The following is a 24,172-nucleotide window of genomic DNA, read 5'->3' on the forward strand; positions in this document are numbered from 1 at the left end:
ATGTGTTTTCAATTATTATTTTTTAAATATTCAGAATAGTAATTAAAAATATGAAAAATATTTTTAAAACATTTGCATTATATACAACGCCTATATGAAAAAAGAAAAATAAGTCCAACATACTGTTTTCCATATTTGAGTTTTTTTTTTAAAAAAAATAAAATATTTTTGAAAACAATTATTGAGGTTTTAGGGACTGTAAAGGCCTTGGAATTTTCGTTGTGAGAAATATCACAAGCCCTTCATTTCTTGTAAATTAATCAAAGCCGTTGGTTGTTTTACACCACAGATTCCCCAAACTGAATCTCCACCGTAGATCTCTGGGTCCTACCAAGACCACCAACCACCAGATCAAAGATCTTGGCAGTGATGTCTCATTAAGGATTCCATGCTCTTTGTTACATAGGATCACCAAGTCAAACTACGTCTTCCCTAAAGCCCTAACCCTTTTTTTCTTGTTTTGTTTTAATTCATTCATGTAGGGATAAGCAGAATGTGAAAGAGAATCTGCCAACAAAGTTTCACACTTTCTCACCCCAAAAAATGAAAAAAGAAAAAAGAAAAAAAAAGGGGGAGGTAAATCCAAAACGGAAATGAAATAAAAGTCTTGTTTTGAATGTTTTTGGAAATTCTGAAATTGAATTTGATCCATTGAAATTCAATCCATTTTGCTTCACACATTCAGATTTTGTAACCATTCTATTTTTCAACTCCACCATTGGTTCTTGCAGTAATGATCCTCAAAACCCTGTCCTTTTCTCCTAGGTGCGCGCTGTCCATCTTAACCTTCACACTCTCACCACCCACCACCACCACCAAATCTTGAATTTTTTTCCTGAATTTTCGATATATATTTATATATTTCATATCATGTTTTTATTCATTTATTTATATATATGAAGACAGTGTTGTGTGTTATCAACAACCCCCCTTCACTGCCCCTACCCACTCCACACATTCAAGCTGAGGAGCATTTCCAGAAAGGGCTTTGATTTTGTGAAGGAATTTGGTGGGTTGGAGTTGATTTTCTCTTCTCTGTACATTAATGGAACGTGCACGGCGGATTGCGAACCGGGCGATTCTGCGTCGCCTGGTTTCGGAGTCTAAGCAGCAGGGGCCGTGCCCGAGGCCCCAGAATGAGGGCTTGGTGAATTCTTCTTTTTCGGGTTGGAGGTATGTTTCCTCATTGCCTACTTGTGCTTTTCCCAATAAAACTGTGAGATCAGACGTGTTATTAGGGAGAAATGTGATGTCCAGTGTTGGTTTTGGTATGGGGTGTCAAACCCGGTCTATATCGGTTGAGGCATTGAAGCCTAGTGATACTTTCCCCCGCCGGCATAATTCGGCAACCCCAGAGGAACAGACCAAAATGGCTGAGTCTTGTGGGTATGAGAGTCTGGACTCTCTTGTTGATGCCACAGTGCCTAAGTCGATTCGACTCGAATCGATGAAGTTTAGTAAGTTTGATGAGGGGCTTACAGAGAGTCAAATGATTGAACATATGATGCAGTTGGCAGCTAAGAATAAGGTTTTTAAGTCGTATATTGGGATGGGATATTATAACACTTTTGTTCCCCCAGTGATTCTAAGAAACATCATGGAAAATCCGGGTTGGTATACCCAGTACACACCCTACCAGGCTGAGATTGCCCAAGGACGTTTGGAGTCATTGCTGAATTACCAGACCTTGATTTCTGATTTAACTGGCCTACCCATGTCCAACGCATCGTTACTTGATGAAGGAACTGCTGCAGCTGAGGCAATGGCTATGTGTAATAACATTATGAAGGGAAAGAAGAAAACTTTTATTATTGCTAGCAATTGCCACCCACAGACAATTGATATTTGTAAGACTAGAGCTGAAGGTTTTGATCTTAAAGTAGTTACTGCTGATCTTAAGGATATTGATTACAAATCGGGTGATGTTTGTGGTGTCCTGGTTCAGTATCCAGACACTGAGGGTGAAGTTCTGGATTATGGGGAGTTCATAAAGAATGCTCATGCTAATGGGGTTAAGGTTGTTATGGCAAGTGATCTGTTGGCATTGACAATGTTGAAGCCTCCAGGTGAGTTTGGGGCAGATATTGTTGTTGGCTCAGCTCAGCGGTTTGGAGTACCGATGGGGTATGGTGGTCCTCATGCTGCTTTCTTGGCCACCTCCCAAGAGTACAAGAGGATGATGCCAGGAAGAATTATTGGAGTCAGTGTTGATGCTTCAGGAAAGCCTGCTCTGCGTATGGCAATGCAGACAAGAGAACAACATATCCGGAGGGACAAGGCTACGAGCAACATATGCACTGCTCAGGTACAGAGATTATTCAATGCCCAATCAATTTATGTTTTTCATTTAGGGGCTGTTTTTCATTAAGGGGGTTTATTGGCCTTTTTTTTTTTTTTTAATTAAAAAGGAAATATAAAAGAGAGTGCCCAAGGGAATGAAGCCTTCATAAATAATGAGTGTACATGGAATGAGCTAAGAAAAAATGGTAAAATACTAAAAAGTAGAAGAGAAGAAAAACACAAGACACTTTAGACACTCAGGCAACATGGGCAGCTAATAAATTCAATGGGAGATTGCCAAGCATGATAGGAGCTCAGGATTCCCTTCCACAATTTTTGCTATTTATTATGAGAGACTGCTTTGTCTTAAATGGATATCTTGTTTTATGTAGGCATTACTTGCAAATATGGCTGCTATGTTTGCTGTTTATCATGGGCCTGAAGGCCTTAAAACCATTGCTCAACGTGTCCATGGTCTTGCTGGGGTATTTGCACTTGGACTGAAGAAACTTGGGACAGTGGAAGTCCAGGGCCTTCCCTTCTTTGACACCGTGAAGGTTAAGTGTGCTGATGCACATGCGATTGCTGATGCTGCTTGCAAGAGTGAGATAAATTTGCGAATTGTGGACTCAAAAACAGTGAGTGTTCTACATGTTCGTTCAATTGGTTAATTATGATCTTTCATCATGAGATTTTATTGGAGCTTGGTTGCCTTTCAGATCACTGTTTCCTTTGATGAAACAACAACAATAGAGGATGTGGACAAGCTTTTCAAAGTTTTTGCATGTGGCAAGCCTGTGAGTATTATTAATGCTTTCTCTGCTGGTGATCTTGGCAATTATTTGCAAACTTTTACCACCGGTAAAACTGTCTTTGTTTTCACTTTCAGGTCAATTTCACTGCTGCATCCCTTGCACCAGAAGTTCAGACTGTGATCCCTTCTGGGCTTATAAGAGAAAGCCCATTTCTCACTCACCCAATCTTCAACTCGTATATCCCTTTGCAGAAAATTTTAGTCACTTGGTAGTTTTTCATTTAAGACTCTCTTGACTTTCACTTGCTTTTTCAGGTACCATACAGAGCATGAGTTGCTAAGATACATGCAAAGGCTACAATCAAAGGATCTTTCATTATGCCATAGTATGATTCCTTTGGGATCTTGTACAATGAAATTGAATGCAACAACTGAGATGATGCCAGTGACATGGCCTGGCTTTACAGATATTCACCCTTTTGCCCCCACTGAACAGGCACAGGGTTATCAGGTAGTTACCAACATTTTCTTTACTTGGAAGTTACATGTTTGTGCTGTCTTTCTTGCATTAACTAGCAAATTGACATTGTTTGCTGTTGAATTATGATTTTTTTTGCTAGGAAATGTTCAATAACTTGGGTGAACTATTATGTACCATCACTGGATTTGACTCTTTCTCGTTGCAACCCAATGCTGGTGCTTCTGGTGAGTATGCTGGCCTGATGGTTATCCGTGCATATCATAAGGTATGTTGGTATCTGTTGTGTTTCCAAATTGCTTGTTTGTAACAGAAGGAATTATTCAGAATTTGTTTTTTTGATAGGTAAAAAGAAATTATTCAGAACTTGTTTAAAGGAATGTGATATTTGCTTACCTTGATGCATAACTTGAAGTGAATACCTTGAGATTAGCCTTTGAGGCTAAAAATTTTTCACAATTGTACATTAAAAAGTATCGGCTGGACAAAGGCATCCCTCAGAAATTTGAGCTTTTCTTAATTTTAACATGGTAGCTCTATCTCTACATAAGAAGAGCCTGAGCAGTAGTACTTAAAAGAGTTCAAAAAAGGGGGAGGTTTTTCAGTCCAATGTATTCTCTACTTCACATTGGATTGAATCTGTCCATGCCTCTCCTATGATTTTCTCATTATTTTCTTCTGACCTTATTGGGAATTTAAAATCACATTTTATTTGGTGATGCTGTATCCTTCATTACTCAAATATGTAAAAGAAAAAGAATGAAAAGGTTTGTGCATTGCCCATTTTTATGTATTATACTCATAGTAGTCGCTTGTTTTTTTTTTGTTTTTGTTTTGTTTTAATACTTCTTATTGGAAGATGAGCGTTGAGCCTCTTATATCCAAGCTCATGCTCCACTTTGTCCAGAGGCCTCCAAACTTCACCCAACATCATTGCCTCTCTGGAGCACTAATTTCAAGTTGTGTGAGGTTTGTTTTTTACTGATTATGTCTTCCATTTAATGAACCTGTAGTCAAGAGGAGACCACCACCGCGATGTGTGCATCATACCTGTTTCGGCACATGGGACTAATCCTGCAAGTGCTGCTATGTGTGGAATGAAAATTGTTGCTGTTGGAACTGATGCCAAGGGAAACATCAACATTGAAGAGTTAAGGAAGGCTGCTGAAGCAAATAAGGAAAACCTATCTGCTCTTATGGTATGTAGGTTGGAGGGTAGGGTTGGTGTGAGATCATGCCTATGAAATATCAAGTGTTCATTGATTTTGATTTGAATTTCAGGTTACATATCCTTCAACCCATGGAGTCTATGAAGAAGGGATAGATGAAATATGTAAGATAATTCATGACAATGGAGGTCAAGTTTACATGGATGGTGCTAACATGAATGCACAGGTTTGGTTCTTTTTTTATCTCCCACTGGACTTTGTTTCATCATATGCATAAAAGTTGATCCTCAAACACATGTCCTTGTACAAAAATATACTTCCGTCAATATAAATTTTTAAGTGGGGCTCAAGGAAGATAGACAGTCTAAGTGGGCATTTAGGATTCTAAGACATGTCAACATTTTTTTAGCTTTTCAAAATCCATTTTCATTTCCATCTAAACATACAATCTTTTTTTCTCTCCTTTTTTTTTTTGTGTGTGTGTGTATATTTCTGCATTTTGTAATGATGTGAACTAAAATATTTTGGTTTCGTTCTCTACTCTTTTACCCATTGTCACTTTGGTTTTCCAATTATTAGATGAGCTGCATTTCTCTGTTTCTTTTTCCTCCTAGGGATGATGCACTATTTCTTTGTTACATGATTACACTTTACTCTCCAGGCTTGAAGAGAAATGTAACATATCAGCATCATCTTTCTTTTTTCTTTTCCATTTTTCTTTTTATAATCCATGTATATTCCTCCTGGGCATTTACTATCAGCATTCAATTCTGAGAAAATCTTTGGTCCTTACAGGTGGGTCTCACAAGCCCAGGTTGGATTGGAGCTGATGTTTGCCATCTCAATCTCCACAAAACATTTTGCATTCCCCATGGTGGAGGTGGTCCTGGCATGGGTCCTATTGGTGTGAAAAAACACCTGGCACCATTTCTGCCTTCCCATCCTGTGGTAATGTTTCTTGAATTAAATATACATTCCATGAAAAGAAAATTTGGTGCTTCAATATTTTTATTGTACTTCCTAATTTCCTTGTCATCATAACTGAAGGTATCTACGGGTGGTATACCAGCTCCTGACAAATTACAGCCACTTGGTACCATAGCTGCTGCACCTTGGGGCTCTGCACTTATTTTGCCAATATCATATACTTACATAGCAATGATGGGATCTAAGGGACTCACTGATGCATCAAAGATAGCTATTCTCAATGCAAACTACATGGCAAAACGTTTGGAGGTCCCTGCTTCATCCTTGAATATCTTCCCTTGGTTTTATCATTTAATAAGAAATCAGGGCAGTAGGCATAGGGACTTGAAATTCTAGATTATTTTTGTAACCTTTTCATTGTGTTTGTGTTTTTTGCTTTGGGTTCCTCAGAAGCACTATCCCATTCTTTTCCGTGGCGTCAATGGAACAGTTGCCCATGAATTCATTGTTGACTTGAGAGGCTTCAAGGTAGTTTTTACTAAATATTCACTATCATTCATCCTTTATTTGTCATATTTGTTATTTATTTGACTAACCACAAGTCAATATTGCTGCAGAATACTGCTGGGATAGAGCCTGAAGATGTTGCTAAGCGTCTTATGGACTATGGATTTCATGGACCGACAATGTCATGGCCAGTGCCTGGTACACTCATGATTGAACCCACTGAAAGTGAAAGCAAGGTATACTTCACCAGGGAAATTCTTCTTTCTTCATCTTTTCATACTCCTTTCTTCTTCTAGTGAATTTTAAGTGTGTTTGTTTTACTTTTCAGGCGGAGTTAGACAGGTTTTGTGATGCTCTTATCTCCATTAGAAAAGAAATTGCACAGATTGAGAATGGAAAAGCTGACGTTCACAACAATGTCCTAAAGGTAAAAGGGCTCATTTCTTCACCACAGATATGTTTTCATTTTTATTGTAATAATGATGTGCAATTGAATTTAAATTGTGATGTTGTGCCTATACACTTCTGGATGCTTTTTAATGAGTAATTATAGTTCAATTATTGAAAAGCATTTAGAGATATTATCTGATAAGTGTAAGTGCAGGGTGCTCCTCATCCCCCATCCCTGCTTATGGGAGATACCTGGACAAAACCATACTCTCGGGAATATGCAGCCTTCCCAGCTCCCTGGCTTCGGGTTGCCAAGTTCTGGCCAACTACAGGTATCTATCTGACTGCCTTTTTGCTCCAACCATGTTGATTAAACCTGTGATTCTGCAAATTACCACAGTTTTCTTCATTCTTTCTTTAGAATGCCCTGCTTGATTTAATAACAACGATTTTTAATTGCTGTCCTTCAGGACGTGTTGACAATGTGTACGGTGACCGCAACCTCATCTGCACTCTTCTTCCAGCATCACAGATTGAAGAACAAGCTGCAGCTACTGCCTAGGCTTCAGCTTGGTGCTCCATTCTGCAAGGTTTCTTGACAAACACGAAACCATTTTCTTCTTTCTTGTATATAAAACCATCCATCATGATACATTTCTCTCCAGCTGCTGATGTTCATCTTCTTGATATGATGATCCCTAATAACAATTGTTGCTAATTGCAACTTGTAATTATTCTTGTGTTTCTGTGATATTAGCTGTTATGAACCATATGTTTCGCCCAAGTGAAGCAATAGACAAATTACTTGTCGAATCAAAATAAAAGAAATGAACACATCATGACTTTAGGAACTACTGCTGTTGTTGTAACATGGTCATGGACTCTGATTTCTTTTGACAAACATAGAGAGATGGTGGAAAGATTTTGAATCTTTTCATCATAACATGGCTCTACTGAGAGATAGGGGATTTATTCTAACATTAGGTTCACTTTTGACTCTTAAAATTTAGATATAATGCCACTTAAGCTCTTCAGGGACTCAGAACACAACATAAAAGAACACATAACTAGGAATTTCCCATTCTGCATGAACAGAAGTACACATGAAAACTTGAAGAACCCGAAACACGGAGTTAATTCTTTCTGTGTATCTTGCTGCGCAGGACTTGTACTGACTTACTAACTTACACTTCAAGATTAGTAAAAGCTTCATCTGCATAGGCATGAATGCTTCTCAGAGGGTTGGGTAGATCTATTATCATTCTATAGCTTCACATTTATTCCTCCTGTGTTCATTCATTGAAACTGTTGTGGAGAGTGATTTACTTACACCCCACACCGATGGATTCTTAAGCTTGCAGGTGGATTAGACTTCTCAATTTCCAATCGTGTCAGCTTGGGCCAATGAGTGCCATCTTTGTTAAGTTACTAATTTGATTCAGAGGCTGATATGTCATAACCCAAATGATGCTTTAAAAATGTATTCTGCTGATTTTGTTTCTTCCCTTTTGAGTGCAAGCCCTTGGTGTCATATGAAACTCTTCTGCTTTGAATAAAAATTATTTTTAAAACATATTTAAAAACATAAAAAATATATTAAAAAAAAAATTGGTTTCAAACAAATTTTTGTTTTACAAAATGTTAGAAAATAATTTTTCAGAATTATTTTCAAATATACTTTTCAAAGAGGACCTAAATTTCCTGGAAGTTTCTGGTCCCATGACCAGACAGATCCTCTGAACTTGCTCCTTTTGAACTCCAGTTGTAAGGGCCATGAGCTTTGTGTTCTGAGGAAAGGGTTTGCCTCTGTACTGAGTCAGACCCCACTTGTGGGACAATGGGAAGGGAACCCCTGAAGAAGTTAGGAAGGATGGGAACCTTTGACAAGTTTCCTTGCTCTCAAGGCCTCACCCTGAAACCTTTTTCTGCAGACTCTGGAGGAGGCCTGTTGTGAACTGGGGTGCAAACATATTCCATCCCAGCTGCAAGCCTGCAACTTGCACAAGGGGATGGGTTCCAGCAAAGCTAGATTCTGCCATGGATGGACTAGTTGAAGTTGTGGGGTAATGGAAAGAAAAATTCTCCTAGACTGAAAAGACTCTTCTACTAGTTTCTGCAGTGTAAGCCACAAGATCCATAGCATTCATACTTAATTTTTCTTGTGGCCTTTCATTTGTCCTCTGCCTCAAATTTAGTTCAACAACCTTTCCCATCTTATCTTGTCTTCCAATCAAAGCCCATTTCAATTTTCAACTCCCAACTTGCCAAAAACAATTTCCCAGGCATTGGGAAGCCATTATTGTAATAACTAATCTAAACCCAGTGAAAAATGAATTGGATTTGCCATCCGTATTAAAGTGGAACACACTAAAATGCACTTGCTGCATAACTCAATAGTCAGAGCAACCAGCTGTCCATTCACCCTTTTTTTATTATTCTTTTTTCTCTTTTTCTAAATAATTTGGTGGATGACATTGGAGAGGAATGATTTAGGGGTTTGAAAGAAAAAGGGGAAAGTGTTGATTGGTTTAACTAATAGCATAAAATATATTATTTTATTTCTTATATATTTGACTGTTTCCTTTTTTTTTGTGAGGAGTTCATAAAAAATTATTATTAAAAAGGATGCATGTGCACTCACAATAATAAAATATCAATTATATATATATATATGTTATAGTATTTTTATTTTTCTAATAATATGTTTTAGGAGGGTTAAAGAAAAGGAATTCTTAAAGAAGTAGTTTTTTACTGTATAAACGCTACTCATGATTTTAAAACGTATTTATAAAATTGTGAATTTTTTTATTTAATACAAAATATTACATTTATATTAAGTATTTTTTTTAACCGATAAAATATTATCTTTTAAACTTTTTTTGAAAGGATGTCATGGTTTAAAATAAGTGTGAAAAAAAAAAACACATGAGTGCAAGATGTAGGTATAAAAAAAAAAGTGACATTTTAACAAAAATAAGGTGGTAGTTTAATTAATAATATAAACTTGAATTTATTAACCTTTCAATACAAAAGAAAAAGAAAAAGATAATATGGATAAGGCATCAGCTAATAGCATAATTATATTGTCCTCAATATGCCTAATAAATTTTACTTACACATCAATATATCTTATTATAAATGATATAAAATACACTCATTTGCTTTGAATTCTAAAAAGTCCAAAAAAGAAAAAAAAAATTAAGACGGTGTTTAAGAGTGTTTTTATTCGAAGTGTTTTATCTTGAAACGTTTTTAGAATAATTAGAATCCGTTTAGTAGTAATTTTGGGAAATACTTTTAATATTTTTAATACTGAAATTATATATATTTTTTAAGTATTATAAATATTATAAACGTTTCTTAAAATCAATGTCAAACAAACTCTTACTCTTTTTTAGGAAACACTATAAAAGTATGTTTGACATTGATTTTAAAAAGTATTTTGAATCTTTCTAACACTTAAAAATATTTATTTTTTCAAGTATTATAAATACTCGGATCCCAAAATCACTGTTAAACATGATTTTTCAACATTCCAATTGATTTTTCAGTTTTTTTTTAAGTATTTCCAAAAATTAGCCAAACACCTATTTTTTAAAAATATTTTTTATATTTAAAATATTTTCTAAAATCATTATCAAATAGACTCTAAATTTAATAGAAAGAGTTTGCAAATATGATTGGTTAATTTTGTTAAAGAAAAAAAAAAACTTGTGATTTAAAAATAATTTAATATGAAAATAAGAAAAATTTTGCTTATTAGTTATCATAGAAATTATATTTTTATTTTCTGAAAATGTTATTTTATATTTAGGTTATGTTTCATTCCTATAAAATATTAAGAAAAGAAAAAAAAAATATTTTCTCATATTTGGTTGTCTTGAGAGAAATATCAAAGAAAATCAAATATATTAAGATTAATTAGAAATTTATATATTTTTAAATTATTTAATTTTTATATCAAATAATTAAAATAAGTGAAATAGTTTTGAAATAACATATACAACTAATCTATTAACTTTAAAGCTATTTTTTTCTTCACTTTTCCTCTCTATTTTTTCCCCTAACATTTTCCCTCAATTTTTTTGGGAACCAAACATAGTCTTAACAAAAACTTTATATTATCAATATTTTTCTTTAAAAATTACTTCAACCTCTAGCTAAAAAGAAAAAAATGAATCTTAATTAATAATCTCTATCTTATTTTTAAGTCGGTCCACAAAAATAATAATAATAAAATAAGATATTTATTTAAGTTATAGTTGGTAGGTTTCTAAATCACATATAAGATGTATATAATACAAACACAATTATATTTTTCAATGATTATATCATACTAATATGGACATACTTGGGAGTATAAGGTAGTGTTTGTTTTTTTTACTTAATTCTAAATAGAACCTTAATGCTTAATAGTATTAAATATTAGGTTGTTTTTTTTTTGTAGTATTTTTTTTATTAAGTATTAAAAAGTAAAAAAAAAAAAAAAACCAATATGCTATTTTTTTTTATTTATAAAAAGTTGCATATTTTGATTTTTTTCTATTTAGTAAAAAGTTTATAATAAGTCATGAAAAAATAAAAAAACAAATAACTTAACTTCTGAAAACAAATTACTTTCAGTAAAAAGCTAAAAAACCAAACACCACCTAAAATAGGAATAAAGCCAAAATTTTGTTACCAATAATAAGTATATACATGTCAAAGAAAATCTCTTTGAATATTGGAAATTTTTTCTTTGAATATTGAAAAAATGAGTAGGATAAGGTTGCCTTTTTTATTTGGGTTGCGTGAGAAATGTAAAAGGTGAACCAAAAAAGTAGTCAAAATTGAATCACAAATCACAACCCCCTTGTTGCTATGCTATGTGTGCCACAACCACCACTATAGTCTATCTGTTCACCAACATTTTTGTACAATGGTACATGCACTTTGTTGAGTTGATACTATGCAAAATGTGTGTATCTATAACAATGTATCACCTTGATCTTAATGTTAATGAACGATGTCTCAATTTGTAACCCTAATTGTTAGTCATACCGATGTTTTTGATATGTCAAATTAAGGAAATTAGAGTTCATCGAAATTCTACGAGTAATAATTATATAATGTTTTTTCGGTATTTGACGTATGATAGTTATTATGATGACCTAATTTTGTACAAAATTTGTCTTTAGCTTACATGTTTGAAATTTTGAGTATTTCATGCTTTAGTGTATTTTAGACGTTTCAAATTTAATGTTGAGATTGATATGATTTTGACAAGTCGTACTTGTCGTGTCAATTACTAAACACCTCAATCAAAACTTAATTAAAAACACGATAAATAAAAATTTATTCAGTATTCTCCTACCTCTCGATTGACCTTTTTGAACTATTAACCCTAATAGGTAATATATCAAATTTATTTACAATTTTATAACAACTTTACCAAACTTAAAATTGAAATTAATTATTTATATTTTTGTCATAAGTGATTTTTTACTTAGTCAAATAACCAAAAAAATACAAAATTTCATGATAGTTACGTAGAAATCTCACATATACTTAAAAATAAAATTAATTAATAATTTTTTTTCTTAAATAAATATGACCAAATTGAGGACAAACATAATTGAAGACGTATTTTTCTTGAGAGTTTGACTGAAAATCAATATATCTATTTATAGTACAAGATCACATAAACTACAACAACAATTATTATTAGTCCAAGTTTATGTAGCCATCGATCCTAATCATTTTCCAATAGTATAATTTTGTTATAATATGATTATCCTATGATAACTTGAATCATCTTAAGGTAGTATTTATGATGTGATGTTATCTTCATTGAATTTGGTTAGACCACTTAGTATTGTTGGACATTCAACTTGACTACCATTATTAATTTGTTATATATCAATTTTAGCAAGTAGGAACAATTAAAATTAGATAATAATTCAGACTATCTCTATCAATTGGTGATGCATTTTCTTGGTTTCCTTTTTTGATATTGTCATGATTTTCTAACACTATCCCGAAAAACCCGTCAAATAGAATCAATAACGTATCGTTTAAGACTTTAATCGATTTTCAATTAAAACTTGAAACAAATAATCTCGATCATTTGAGTATTTTATAATCATTTTTATTATAAATTAGAACCAACACTATAGTATAATAAAAATTTTATACATTACCATTATTGAATTGGATGTTCAAATAGCCTAATGGGTCCATGCAATGTTGTTGTCCATCAAATAGCGACCGTTGGATCTTCATCGAGATCAACAAGGAAATGACAAAGCGATCAAGGGTGAGGATTAAAGGAGGTCCATCATCCATGATGGAGGAGAAGGGGCAGCACCCGAAGCTTGGGGCTTGACTTAGTGAACTATAAAACGGGTGACACATTTTTATTTTTAATTTTTTTTAAAGTTTATATTTTGGTATGCGGAGGAGTCCATTGGAGGGAATGGTGAGCGGTTAATTTAATTCCAGTGGTGGTAGCTTGACGAAGAAGGGTGCGCAGGTTAAGAGAATCTGCTCTTTGCTTTCGTGCGCAGGATAAGCAGAAGAGAGAGAGAGAGAGAGAGAGAGTAGAGCGAGAGGGAGAGAGAAGAGAAGCCCTATGCGAAACGATCAATGTCTCGAATGAAACATCTGCTCCGAAAACTCCATATCGGAGGAAGCCTCAATGAGCACCAACGGATACCCGAGACCCGACCCGTGATCAATCCGAGTCCGAGTCCGAATCAGTCATCCCCCGTGGCCGCCGCGGCTCCATCGTCGGCATTGGGGAGCGTGGGAGGCGGTGATGCGGTGGATCGGGCGGCGGTGGATTCACAAGATGCTGCAGTCGATTTCAGTTTCCTGGAGGAGGAGTTTCAGGTACAGCTGGCTCTGGCCATATCCGCCTCGGATCCCGATGCGCGAGATGACCGAGAGACGGCTCAGATCAAAGTAGCCAAGCGGATTAGCTTGGGGTGTTCGCCGTCCACGACCGACACTGAAACCCTAGTTGAGTTGCTCTCGCTTCGATACTGGGTGAGTCCTTTTTTTTCGATTTTTTTTAATTTAGCGTTTTGGCTTCTGATTTTAATGCATTAGAGTTAGAATTGGGATGAATTACTTTGATTTGTGAATTGTGGATCTCTTTTCTGATTTGAATATCACAGTTGAATCATTTGTTAATTGTAGTAATTCTAGTTTTTTTTTTGGATGAATTTGTAGTTTATCTGAATACCTTGTTTCCTTGTTTGTCGATTCACCTAATTATGAACTTATTTACAATGCTTGAAACAAGTTGACTTTCATTTGCTACCTGATTGGGCATGTTCGACATCTGTTGGCATGCAATTCCTTGTTTTGGGTAGGGATTCTAGGGTTCTGGTCGAGGAATCGGGATGAATTTTATTTTCATTTCTGAAACACAACCTTGATAAGTCTGCACGATGTTTCCACCTGCTCCTAGAAACTTTTGCATGAATTGTGGGTGTTCTTTTGTTTATGGATTTCTCTTTTTAAATTTTCATGTTGAGTTAGATTCATTTTGCAAATATTGTAATTAATGCTGCATTGTTCCTTATTGGTTCATTTATTATGTATTTGGTTGTGGAGTTGTTTGATAAAATGAAGGGAAGAATCTTATGCTTGAGGTTGTTTTGGTTTTGGAAAAAAGAAAAAGGTAACTGCAATTAAATCTAATCATGTTAGCCTTAGTTGACTAGAGGTTTTCATCATCTTGTCTCATAATAATGAAAAATTTAAGATTCAAATTTGTAGGTTATTTTCTTATAGATTATTCTCCTTTCCTACATACTGTCATCCAAAAGGTGTTGATTATAATGTTGTTTCACCGGCTTTAACTAAATTCTATATCCGTAATATGCAGAACCATATGCTGGAAATCTCATGACAAGTTTTAAATTCTTACTTGCAGAACTATAATGCTGTAAACTACGATGAAAAAGTGATGGATGGGTTTTATGATGTATATGGTATTACTGCAAATTCAGTTGTGCAAGGAAAGATGCCATTGCTCGTTGATCTACAAGCAATTTCTGTTCTGGATAATGTTGATTATGAAGTGATTTTGGTAGACCGCATGATTGATCCTGATCTGCGAGAACTTGAGGATAAAGCTTATTCTTTGTCCATGGAGTACCAAGTTTCTGATCAGTTGACTATTTTAGATGGGTTGGTCCAGAAAATTGCAGATATGGTTGTTGAGAGAATGGGTGGTCCTGTTGGTGATGCTGATGAAATGTTGAAAAGATGGACTATCAGAAGTTATGAGTTGCGGAGTTCTCTGAACACTATCATCCTTCCCCTTGGACGGCTGGATATTGGGCTTTCACGCCATAGGGCCTTGCTCTTTAAGGTTTTGACAGTTTTTACCTTTCTGTACCCAAATTCTTAAACTTATGAATGCTTCATTTTCATTGCCTTTGAGGTCTTGCTCAAGAGGTAAAGGTTTGGGAAGGGTTTGTGGGAGGTTTTAGGTTCAAGTTCCAGTGGGGACAAAAATGGATTGGAACAAAAAATTTACCTAGAAAAAAAATGAATGTTTCATTTTCATACGGTGTTAACATATGAATTATTTTTCTTCTATTTGCATCAAGTTTTTTTCAACTCTTTTAATCTTTTTTATTTTCTTTCAGACTCAGTGAATTGTTTTGACTTAATGATTTTTAGTATATGTTAGGGCAATAGACTGGTAATTTCTAGATGCTTTCATCATCATCATCATCTTCTTCTTCTTCTCCTCCTCTCTCTCTCCCTCCCTCCTTTTCCCCCTTTGGCATATTTGTGGTGTAGGAGAAACTTGTAGTATGAAACTTTGAACTAGTGGGTAATTTGTTGTACCTTTCTTGATAGGATGCGTAATTTTTGCTTTTCCAGATGGAGGTTCTACTTCTTATTCCCTTAGACATAGATAAATTCTTATTCCCTTAAACATAGATAAATGCTTTTCCTTATCTTTTCTGGTGCTAAAACTCTTTAATATGTTAGTCAACTAGCAATCCTCACAAGTTAAAGAAAGATGTAATCTCAACTATCTTGGGTTGGAGGTTTGGAATCATTTTGGCCATCAAACTCTATCTAGGGCTATATCTTTTGTTAAATTGTAGGTATACAGAAATTTTATCTGCTTTCTGTGTAGTCTTAGTCTTCCTATTTTAGTGCTTTTGTATGGAACAAATCACTCCCTATCAGTCTAGTAATTGGTATTCATTGCACCTGAGTTGACCATTTTAGACAAAGTTCTCTAGTCTTGTTTCTCGTTCAGCCTACCTTTAACTTGTCACAGATGCATCTGTTCTTCCCTGTATTTGATAGGTATTCGTTGAGTGCTCAACTTTCCAAAATGCTTTTCCACTTTATCCATCCCACTCTAATTTGATTGGTAATATCTCTTCAATCTTTCCATTCTATTTGATGATTGTCGTAAGATAATAAAAATAGTTTCTTTTGGGTATCTCTTGGCCACCAATTTTCACTGTTCTTTCATTTCTAGTCCTAGTTGGTTCTGTATATTTGTCTTAATCTTGTTGATCATAAAGCTTCTAGAAAAAAAGGCTTGGAGGGCTGCTCATTTGTGTTTGTTTTGGACCATTTAGAAGAGCTTTTGACAATTGTGAAAAAACAGATCAAGCAATTAAACATTCTTTCTTGTATATCTTTTTAGAATGGGTTAGAGTGTGTGTAAGGGATTGTTCCTTGTGCATGTTAGACTTTGTGAATTAGTTAAACCCTAGGTAGGCGTGATTGTCGTTTTTTGTGTTTTCATGCCTTTTTTTTGGCCTTTTGGATTCTTTGTATACATTGTGTATCCTTTCTTGCCTTTTCTATCTTTGATTATACTATCATTATTTACCTATCAAAAAAAAAAAAAAAGTATTGAACAAAAATTTTTACTCTTACTCTAGCCTTGTCAACTAAAACCATATTATTTAACAGGATACCTTGTGGGAGCCCGCTTTAAATAAGCATAGTAAGTTCTATTATGACTATCGGAAAAAGGATTTTAGTCATTGCCTCCTCCATGTATGAGCTCCCTAGGACTGCGATTCTCTTTTAACAATTATGCTAAGTCCAGTCATGGACTAAGATCATTAGACATGTCATGAATGTACAAGGCCTTTTATAGTTTCAAAGAAGTCACATTTTGTGGGTTTGATACATTCTTTAAGAAGATATGTGTTGATTTCATTTTTTGATTCTTTTTAGGTGGATAAGTAGGATTATCCCACTCAAATGAAAATTAAAGCTTGGAAGTTGTTGGTCAAGATGTATTAATTTTGAATATCATCCTACTGCCTCTTTTGCAACTTATTTATTGTTGAAATGAGGACTATTGTTATGAGATACATGAGTTTTGCTAACTAATGCCTTAGAGATAATTCTATTTCTTTTAAAAGTATTTTTTGTTTAGATTAAATTCTAACTGAAGTTAATTGTCTCATGCTCCTGGTGCTAGGTGCTAGCTGATAGGATCAATCTTCCATGTCTGCTGGTTAAAGGGAGCTACTACACGGGTACTGATGATGGGGCCATAAACCTGATTAAAATTGATAATGGAAGGTGCTGATTTCCATCCCTGGTCTATTATCTCTTCTGAGAATTATCTTTTGGAAATCAATTTTCTGATGTTGCCACATGGGCAGTTTTAATTGGCATGCTATGCTTGTGTGCTGGTTGTTTTTACTTTATTCCCATTCTTGTAATGTCATACTTGATCCAGTGGGATTACAAATAAGAATGCTACTATCTGTTTTAAGAAATGCGCAAACATTCTTCAGCATACCGTGCATGCTGCACTTCTATTACAACCTTAAAAATTAGTGTTATTGCACAATAACATTACTTTTTCAGACCTGTTATTGCTCTTTTTAAATTATGAAGCTCAAATTATTGTTTAAATTGCAACTGTAAACTCACGTGTGCCATTACATGTTCGATGCTGTTTATTTTGTTTCACATGCTTCTTGTTCTCACTTTTCTGGACTTGTGTTTTACTTTTTATTTAGGCAAGTGCATGTAATTTTGAAGGATATTTTATGTATTTGTCTTCCGGCTCATATTGTCTTTTCTTCTGCTGTTTTGATCTCTAATCAAAGCAATCATTGAGAGCTTAAAGTTTTCCATAGAAACAAACAAGTCATAATAATGAGACTGATTTTGGAACTCTGCAGTGAATATATAATTGATCTAATGGGTGCTCCGGGTGCTCTAATTCCTGCTGAGGTACCCAGTAGTCATCATCAAAATTTTGGACTAGATGTAAGGAGCTGTACGGATGTTATAGAAGCTGCCCGAGAATCACTTCTAGTGCCTGAAAAAGGAACTGGATTTTCACCTAATCTTGATGTAGTTTCCAAGCCTGGCAGTTCAAAGTCAGAAGAAGCACCATTTATAGGCATTCAATCGAAAGGGGATGACAGGAGTCCTGTTGAAAAATTTGAAACTGAGAGATTTGAAAATGAATTTGGGAACCTTCTTCCTTCACTACGTAAATTATGTGAAGGCTCATCGGGAACCTGTGGGAAAGCATCACCTGCACAAAAGATGAAAGTTAAAGATGTTTCCAAATATGTCATCAGTGCAGCAAAAAACCCAGAATTCGCACAGAAACTACATGCTGTTTTATTAGAGAGTGGTGCATCGCCTCCTCCAGATTTGTTTTCGGATATAAATTCCCGGGGTCAGGTAGAGCAGAAAGTCCTTGAGCAAATCCATATGGCAAAAGGGAAACAAGTGGATCATGGGGTTTGGTATTCTCCTGGTGAGTTTTTGTTGAACAGTGAGCAACCTCTCATGCCCTCTCACCAGGTGGAAACAAATGTCACCAACTCAGACTTCTCTTTGCCTTCTGATACTACAAGTGAGGGATTTATACTTATTGGTGCTGGAGCTAATGGAATGATCCGCACTAATGCTACAGGTGTGACTATGGTTTCTGTCTCTTTATAACAGTTTGAAGTCTTTCATACGAGGAACAAATTCATGAATCTTTCTTTCCCTCTGCAGGAGAAACATGCCAAAGACAACCTGAAAATGCCTTAGTTAGTGATGGTGGACCCTGCTTTCAGGATAATATAGGGAGAATTCTTAGTAACATTGGAACAGAGAAGGAATCTGCTTTGGGATTGATGGAAACAGCCAACGGTGCCTTGCTTATTCCTTCCAATGCTCACAGTGAGCAGATCAACCCAATGCTGGCTGAGGTTGCGGAATGGGAAATCCCATGGGAGGATCTTCAGATTGGTGAACGTATTGGTATTGGTAAGAATTTATTCTCCTGAATTTATTTATTCTCATTGAAGAAGAAAAAATCTTTTTGTAACATGAAACACTTTGTTTATTATTTATTTAATATTTAGGATGAGGGTTTTATGCTTTATCTTTATGTATGGATTCCTCTAGATTTTATGAGTTTCACTTTTAATTTTATGTTGGGTACATTATGGACTTTATATTTGTAATTTATAATACAAAAGTTCTTTCCTTTATAATATTGCTTTGTGGATTCAGGTGTACATTCATGGGAATTCTTTGTCCTTAGTTGATTGTGTAGATTGGTTGGGTCCTTCTTGAGGGTGGGAGCTGTTTTTGTTTCCCCTCTTGTTCTTTTGTTTTTGTTTTTCTAGCTCATTGCATGCCCCCAGTGTACTTTCGTGCGCTTTTGCTCTTTAATACAATCTCTTATAAATAAAAAAAATTTATCCTTGTTTTTTGTGCTTGAGGTAAATTTTGGGTAAAAATGGGGCAAAGTTTAGTGGTTGAGATGACAGAATCCAACTTTTGGTTCTCTAGACTTCTATACCAAATCTGTCTTTAACTGAGCTACTCCCTGCACTTCTTTATTTTCTGTTTAACAGCATAAAAAACTGCTATCCTTTCTTTGGTGTCTTTAACTTAAACCTTGGATAAGCTTCAAAGAAGGGGGTGGCAGCTCCCTAATCGGTGTTTTTTGTGCGGCTGTGAAGAGGAAAATGCGAATCATATTCTAGTTCATTGTACAGTGGTTAAGTCTCTTTGGGAGATTGCCCTCTCCATTTTTGGAGTCCAGTGGGTGTTCCCAAATTCAGTTATAGAAGTGCTACTTAGCTGGAGGGCCTCTTTTGTGGGGAAAAAAAGAAAAAGTACCTGGAATTCCATTCCGTTGTGTATTTTTTGGACGGTGTGGAAGGAAAGGAATAGGTTAGCTTTTAGGGGAGGATCTTTAGATATTCAAAAATTCAAGAATTTTTTTGTATGTAACTTGTGGAGTTGGGCTAGGGTGTACATGGGTGAGGATACCTATTCTCTTTTAGGCTTTTTGGAGTGGCTAGCGGCCACTTGAGGGTGTGTGAGGTTTTTTCCCTCTTTTTATCTTGTAAGCTCTTCTTTTTGGGCTTTTGTGTATACTCCCTGTATACATGAGGCTTTTTCTGCCTTTTCTAATATATTCTGATGTTTATCTATCAAAAAAAAAAAAAACTTAAACCTACATTCACAACCACAGTTTTTTTTTTTTTAAATTTATCCTTTTCTACCTTGAGGCTACTTTTAAAATATCCAAAATTATAAATTAGTGGCTGCCAGAAGTGCCAGCTACATGCTTCTGTATAGGCTGGCCTTAAAACCTTGCTTTAAATCCTAATTCTTCAATATCGAGAAACCATAAAATACCATAGAACATAGCCTTTCCTAGACCTTGTTTAATCAGTGTAAAGACTGTAGACTACACTGTTCAAGGTTTAAGTGCAGTCCAGCATTAGAAAGACTACTTGATACTGTTAAATTACTTGGGTTTGCCTTGTGCGTCCATGTCCATGTGATATAGGTGTCAATCCATCAAATGTCATTGGGCAAGCCTAGAAACGGTGCTCACCCTTGGCTAACCTGGGTGATGAAGCTCAAATTGCTTCTTTCTTTATTAATGACAAAGAATTGGTGCAGGTTTCTGTTCAACATCTGATCTCATTCAAATAGGCCTCTAAGCCCTTCGAAAGGAGACCTGGAAATCCTTTTCACATTTTGGAATGCTAGTGCTTATCCTACTTTGATTAATTGGTGGTTAAAGAAATCTTGTGTATGCAATTTGATTAATGTGTTGATCAATATGGTGTTTACTTGAATTAGTTTATAGTGGTTCGATAAGTCTTATGAAACCCTTTATCTTGCAGGCTCATATGGTGAGGTTTACCGAGCAGATTGGAATGGCACTGTAAGTTATAACCTTAATGCATCAAAGGATATTCATCTCATTTTTCATTTTTAGCTACTTTTGGAATTTCAAGAGATGATGTACTAAATAATATTTCATGATATTCCTTGGAGGACCTCAGTGCTGGTAAAAATAAGTGGCAAGCCAAATGATAGTTTTCTTGAACAATTTTTCCAGAGCACTCAGCATAAAAATTTCTCAAAATGATAGATTGGTTGTTCCTTCCAAAATTGTTACATGTATCATGCATTACACAAGCAAGTTAATCACTTTTCTTTCAGTTAGTGGTTACATGCTTCAGTGCTAAACTTCTTTTAAATTTAGTTTTTCTCAGGCTTTATGCAGTCCATTCTGTCAGTTTCTAGTAAAATTTAGTCCTTTTCAGTCCTCATGGTGCAACTCAGGAATGGTTGACCCAAGGACTAAAAAAACCTGACCAAGTTGGGTTCATTTGTTTTAGCTTTTAAGAACTTGTTTTGGTTCTGGGTTTCAAACATTGGGTGCTGACCTTTTTGGTTCAGTTTGTGTTATTCTTTTTTGCATTAAGTGTTTCCTTTTTCTACACTTTGTGCCCCTTACCGTAACCGTAAGCTTTTTATTGTTGAGATCTTTACTGCAACTGAAGTAAAAATATATCTATTGATATGTGATGGTCTGAGATGTGATAGAAATTCTGGATCATGAGTGTTGATGATTTATCCCATTTAAAACTGTTTATTGGTTTGTTTTAGTGTGATAAATTTGTATTTCATACAGGAGGTTGCTGTGAAGAAGTTCCTAGCCCAAGATTTCTCTGGTGATGCATTGGTTCAGTTTAGATACGAGGTAAGTGCCTGAAATTTACATCTTACCTTATAATATTAATCAAAATGGTCAATTCAGTTGGCTTTATAAACATTCAAATTAATACCTTCTGGTTGCTTCATACAGGTTGAAATCATGTTAAGATTGAGGCATCCTAATGTTGTTCTTTTTATGGGAGCTGTTACTCGCCCCCCAAATCTCTCTATACTCACAGAGTTTCTCCCAAGGTCAAGACCTATTTTCAATTCCAAAAGGCATTAGAAGATATATTTGTTATCTGTTTCTAAGGAGTATAATTAAAGTTCTTGTTATCAAAAGTTTGCATCGCATGTTTATTGTGTGCCATAATCATGTAATTGATCACTTGACATGATATAACCTTTTTCCTAGTATTGTTTTTCTTGAATACCTTTTTATCCTCATGGGGTAAGACACCTATTGGATGTTTATGGCCAGGGAAATTTTGTCAGCATTCTAGTTTTCATTTAGTATTCTTGGGTTTTTTCTTGTACATATACATGTATGCACTGTATTGTATGTGTGTTCAACTGTCAAAAGCAGGGTTTTAAACTGGTAATAGAAGCCATCAACATGGGTATATATATATATATATATATATATATATATATATATTACTTTGCTAAGCTGTGAGGAAAATTTTTCTCAGTAGATATATTAGACCACGAAGTATTTCTTTAGAGATATATAAGGTTTATCAGTTTCCAAAGTTCTGCTGAGTTCTTCTGAGGGAAAAAAAAAAGGGCTTCACAAAGTTGATTAGTGATATGTTCCATCCCTCTCTTTTCATGTTTCCTAATTCCATTTATTTTTGTGCAGGGGAAGTTTGTATAGGTTATTGCACAGATCAAATATTCAACTTGATGAAAAGAGGAGATTGCGAATGGCTCTTGATGTGGTATTAGTTTCAATATCTTGTCTTTTTCTTTGTCCCCTCTATGCAGTTCAACTTCTTTTTCTATTAAAGCTTCCAAATTACTTGCAGGCCAAGGGAATGAATTACTTGCACACAAGTCATCCTACTATTGTACATAGAGATCTGAAATCTCCAAATCTCCTTGTTGATAAAAACTGGGTTGTTAAGGTTCGCTCAAACCAACATACCAAAATATGGCATTTGCTGTGTTCCTTGATTATTCAGTATTTTTGTAGTTACTGGTTCATTAAAAAAGTAGATAGGACAGGATCTGTATTGGTATTTGTATCCTCCTGTTTTCACTTGACCTAAGAACTGAATTACTTGTTTCAAATGAAAACAAACCTTTCAAGTGTTTTGTTTGGCTCCCTATTGCAGGTTTGTGATTTTGGGTTGTCACGTCTGAAGCACCATACTTTTCTGTCTTCAAAGTCTACTGCAGGAACGGTAATACTCTTAAAACATTAGGACGATTCTATGCTCTTGCTTTTGCAAACTTTTCATTTCATCATTTTATCCCAATAAGATAAGAGACACAGTGTGTTCTTTTATCAAAATATGAGATCATTGATTGTATCAGTAATAATAAAGTTTTGTGGTTGAACTGCAGCCTGAGTGGATGGCACCAGAAGTTCTAAGGAATGAGCCATCGAATGAAAAGTGAGTGAAATTAGTATATATTATGCTTAAAACCTTGGTAGATGGTGAATCTATCTTGGAATTTTCTGTCATAAATTTCCAATCAATCTGGTTTGCTTGCAGGTGTGATGTGTATAGCTTCGGTGTGATACTATGGGAGTTGGCTACCTTGCGCATCCCATGGAGTGGGATGAATCCAATGCAGGTTGTTGGAGCTGTTGGATTTCAAGACAGACGCCTAGAAATCCCAGAAGAGGTTGATCCAATGGTTGCAGAGATAATAAATGATTGTTGGGAAGTGTAAGTTCTCGCCCTTGTAACTATTATTCATTCTGTTACTCCACACATATCAGATGTACAATGGACTCAAAATTAGGTGATCATTTAGATCTCATCTTAAGATCTCTGTCCCAGTTGAAATTATAGGTTAAAAAAAAAAAAAGATCTAGACTCACCAATCGTATTGTTGGAGCTCTACTTCCTGTTTCATGATGGAAGGGGGTAATTATCAGCTTCAGTATGTTTCAATGATATTTCTTTATGTGATTATTGCAGTGAGCCACGCAAGCGGCCGTCGTTCTCACAGCTCATGTCTCGTCTCAAGCATCTTCAGCATCTGGTGTTTGAAAGAGCAAGCTCTTCAAGACAAGCACAAGTGCAATAGAAGAAGCGGCTCTGTTGTGCCCAATAGTCCACCCCCCACAAAAAAGAAAAAAAAGAAAGAAAAAAAAAGGGACAGTTGCAGAATTCATAGTTGCAGAATTGTTTGTTGGAAAAAAGAAACATAAAGAGAGAGAGAGTACTGGATATGGAACATGCTGGTTCATTCAAAGTGGGAACTCAGCACAAATGCTCATCCACATCCAGAACAAACTTGCGTGGTCATCCTTCTACTTTAAAAAAAACAGCTGCGCTAAGTGCAGTTTAGAGAGGATGCCATTTGGAAGTAGTCGCCTGTAGTAATGAAAATAGGTAACAGTCATATATCTGTAAGAAAGTTCTTCCCCACCCCAACCCCACCAAAAAAAGGGAAAAGAAATAATCTTTTAGTTTGAATCTGCTAAGAGGTCTTGTTTGTGGCTTCAGAATTGTAAAC

At 35.2% G+C, this 24,172-nt stretch overlaps 2 protein-coding genes across 2 annotated transcripts; both read left to right on the plus strand.

Moving 5' to 3' along the window:
* The first annotated feature begins 860 nt into the window (after positions 1-860).
* LOC117912556 (glycine dehydrogenase (decarboxylating), mitochondrial) lies at positions 861-7,357 on the plus strand. Its single transcript, XM_034827190.1, has 15 exons — positions 861-2,305; positions 2,673-2,918; positions 3,000-3,077; positions 3,170-3,270; positions 3,350-3,545; positions 3,655-3,780; positions 4,526-4,711; positions 4,794-4,907; positions 5,477-5,629; positions 5,729-5,917; positions 6,059-6,136; positions 6,226-6,351; positions 6,444-6,542; positions 6,720-6,837; positions 6,976-7,357. Exons 1-15 carry the CDS (start codon positions 1,046-1,048, stop codon positions 7,065-7,067), a joined length of 3,162 nt encoding a protein of 1,053 aa, XP_034683081.1. The 5' UTR covers positions 861-1,045; the 3' UTR covers positions 7,068-7,357.
* Positions 7,358-12,927: 5,570 nt separating this feature from the next.
* Positions 12,928-24,104, plus strand: LOC117913398 (probable serine/threonine-protein kinase SIS8). The gene is made up of 14 exons (XM_034828371.1): positions 12,928-13,531; positions 14,427-14,867; positions 16,968-17,071; positions 17,683-18,431; positions 18,518-18,772; positions 20,659-20,699; positions 21,456-21,524; positions 21,630-21,730; positions 22,341-22,419; positions 22,507-22,605; positions 22,816-22,884; positions 23,048-23,097; positions 23,200-23,376; positions 23,632-24,104. Exons 1-14 carry the CDS (start codon positions 13,130-13,132, stop codon positions 23,738-23,740), a joined length of 2,745 nt encoding a protein of 914 aa, XP_034684262.1. The 5' UTR covers positions 12,928-13,129; the 3' UTR covers positions 23,741-24,104.
* Positions 24,105-24,172: the final 68 nt, after the last annotated feature.

This window comes from Vitis riparia, chromosome 4, assembly GCF_004353265.1.
Source record: "Vitis riparia cultivar Riparia Gloire de Montpellier isolate 1030 chromosome 4, EGFV_Vit.rip_1.0, whole genome shotgun sequence".
In the NCBI taxonomy this organism is placed as follows: Eukaryota; Viridiplantae; Streptophyta; class Magnoliopsida; order Vitales; family Vitaceae; genus Vitis; species Vitis riparia.

What these genes read in the sequence shown, in the direction of transcription:
- LOC117912556 (XM_034827190.1), top strand. Translation starts at nt 1,046, where the DNA reads ATGGAACGTGCACGGCGGATTGCGAACCGGGCGATTCTGCGTCGCCTG. An exon ending in ACTCACCCAATCTTCAACTC is followed by an intron (nt 3,271 to 3,349) that starts GTATATCCCTTT and finishes TTGCTTTTTCAG; the next exon opens with GTACCATACAGAGCATGAGT. An exon ending in AAAACCTATCTGCTCTTATG is followed by an intron (nt 4,712 to 4,793) that starts GTATGTAGGTTG and finishes TTTGAATTTCAG; the next exon opens with GTTACATATCCTTCAACCCA.
- LOC117913398 (XM_034828371.1), top strand. Translation starts at nt 13,130, where the DNA reads ATGTCTCGAATGAAACATCTGCTCCGAAAACTCCATATCGGAGGAAGC. An exon ending in GATCCGCACTAATGCTACAG is followed by an intron (nt 18,432 to 18,517) that starts GTGTGACTATGG and finishes TTCCCTCTGCAG; the next exon opens with GAGAAACATGCCAAAGACAA. An exon ending in TGGTTCAGTTTAGATACGAG is followed by an intron (nt 21,525 to 21,629) that starts GTAAGTGCCTGA and finishes TGCTTCATACAG; the next exon opens with GTTGAAATCATGTTAAGATT.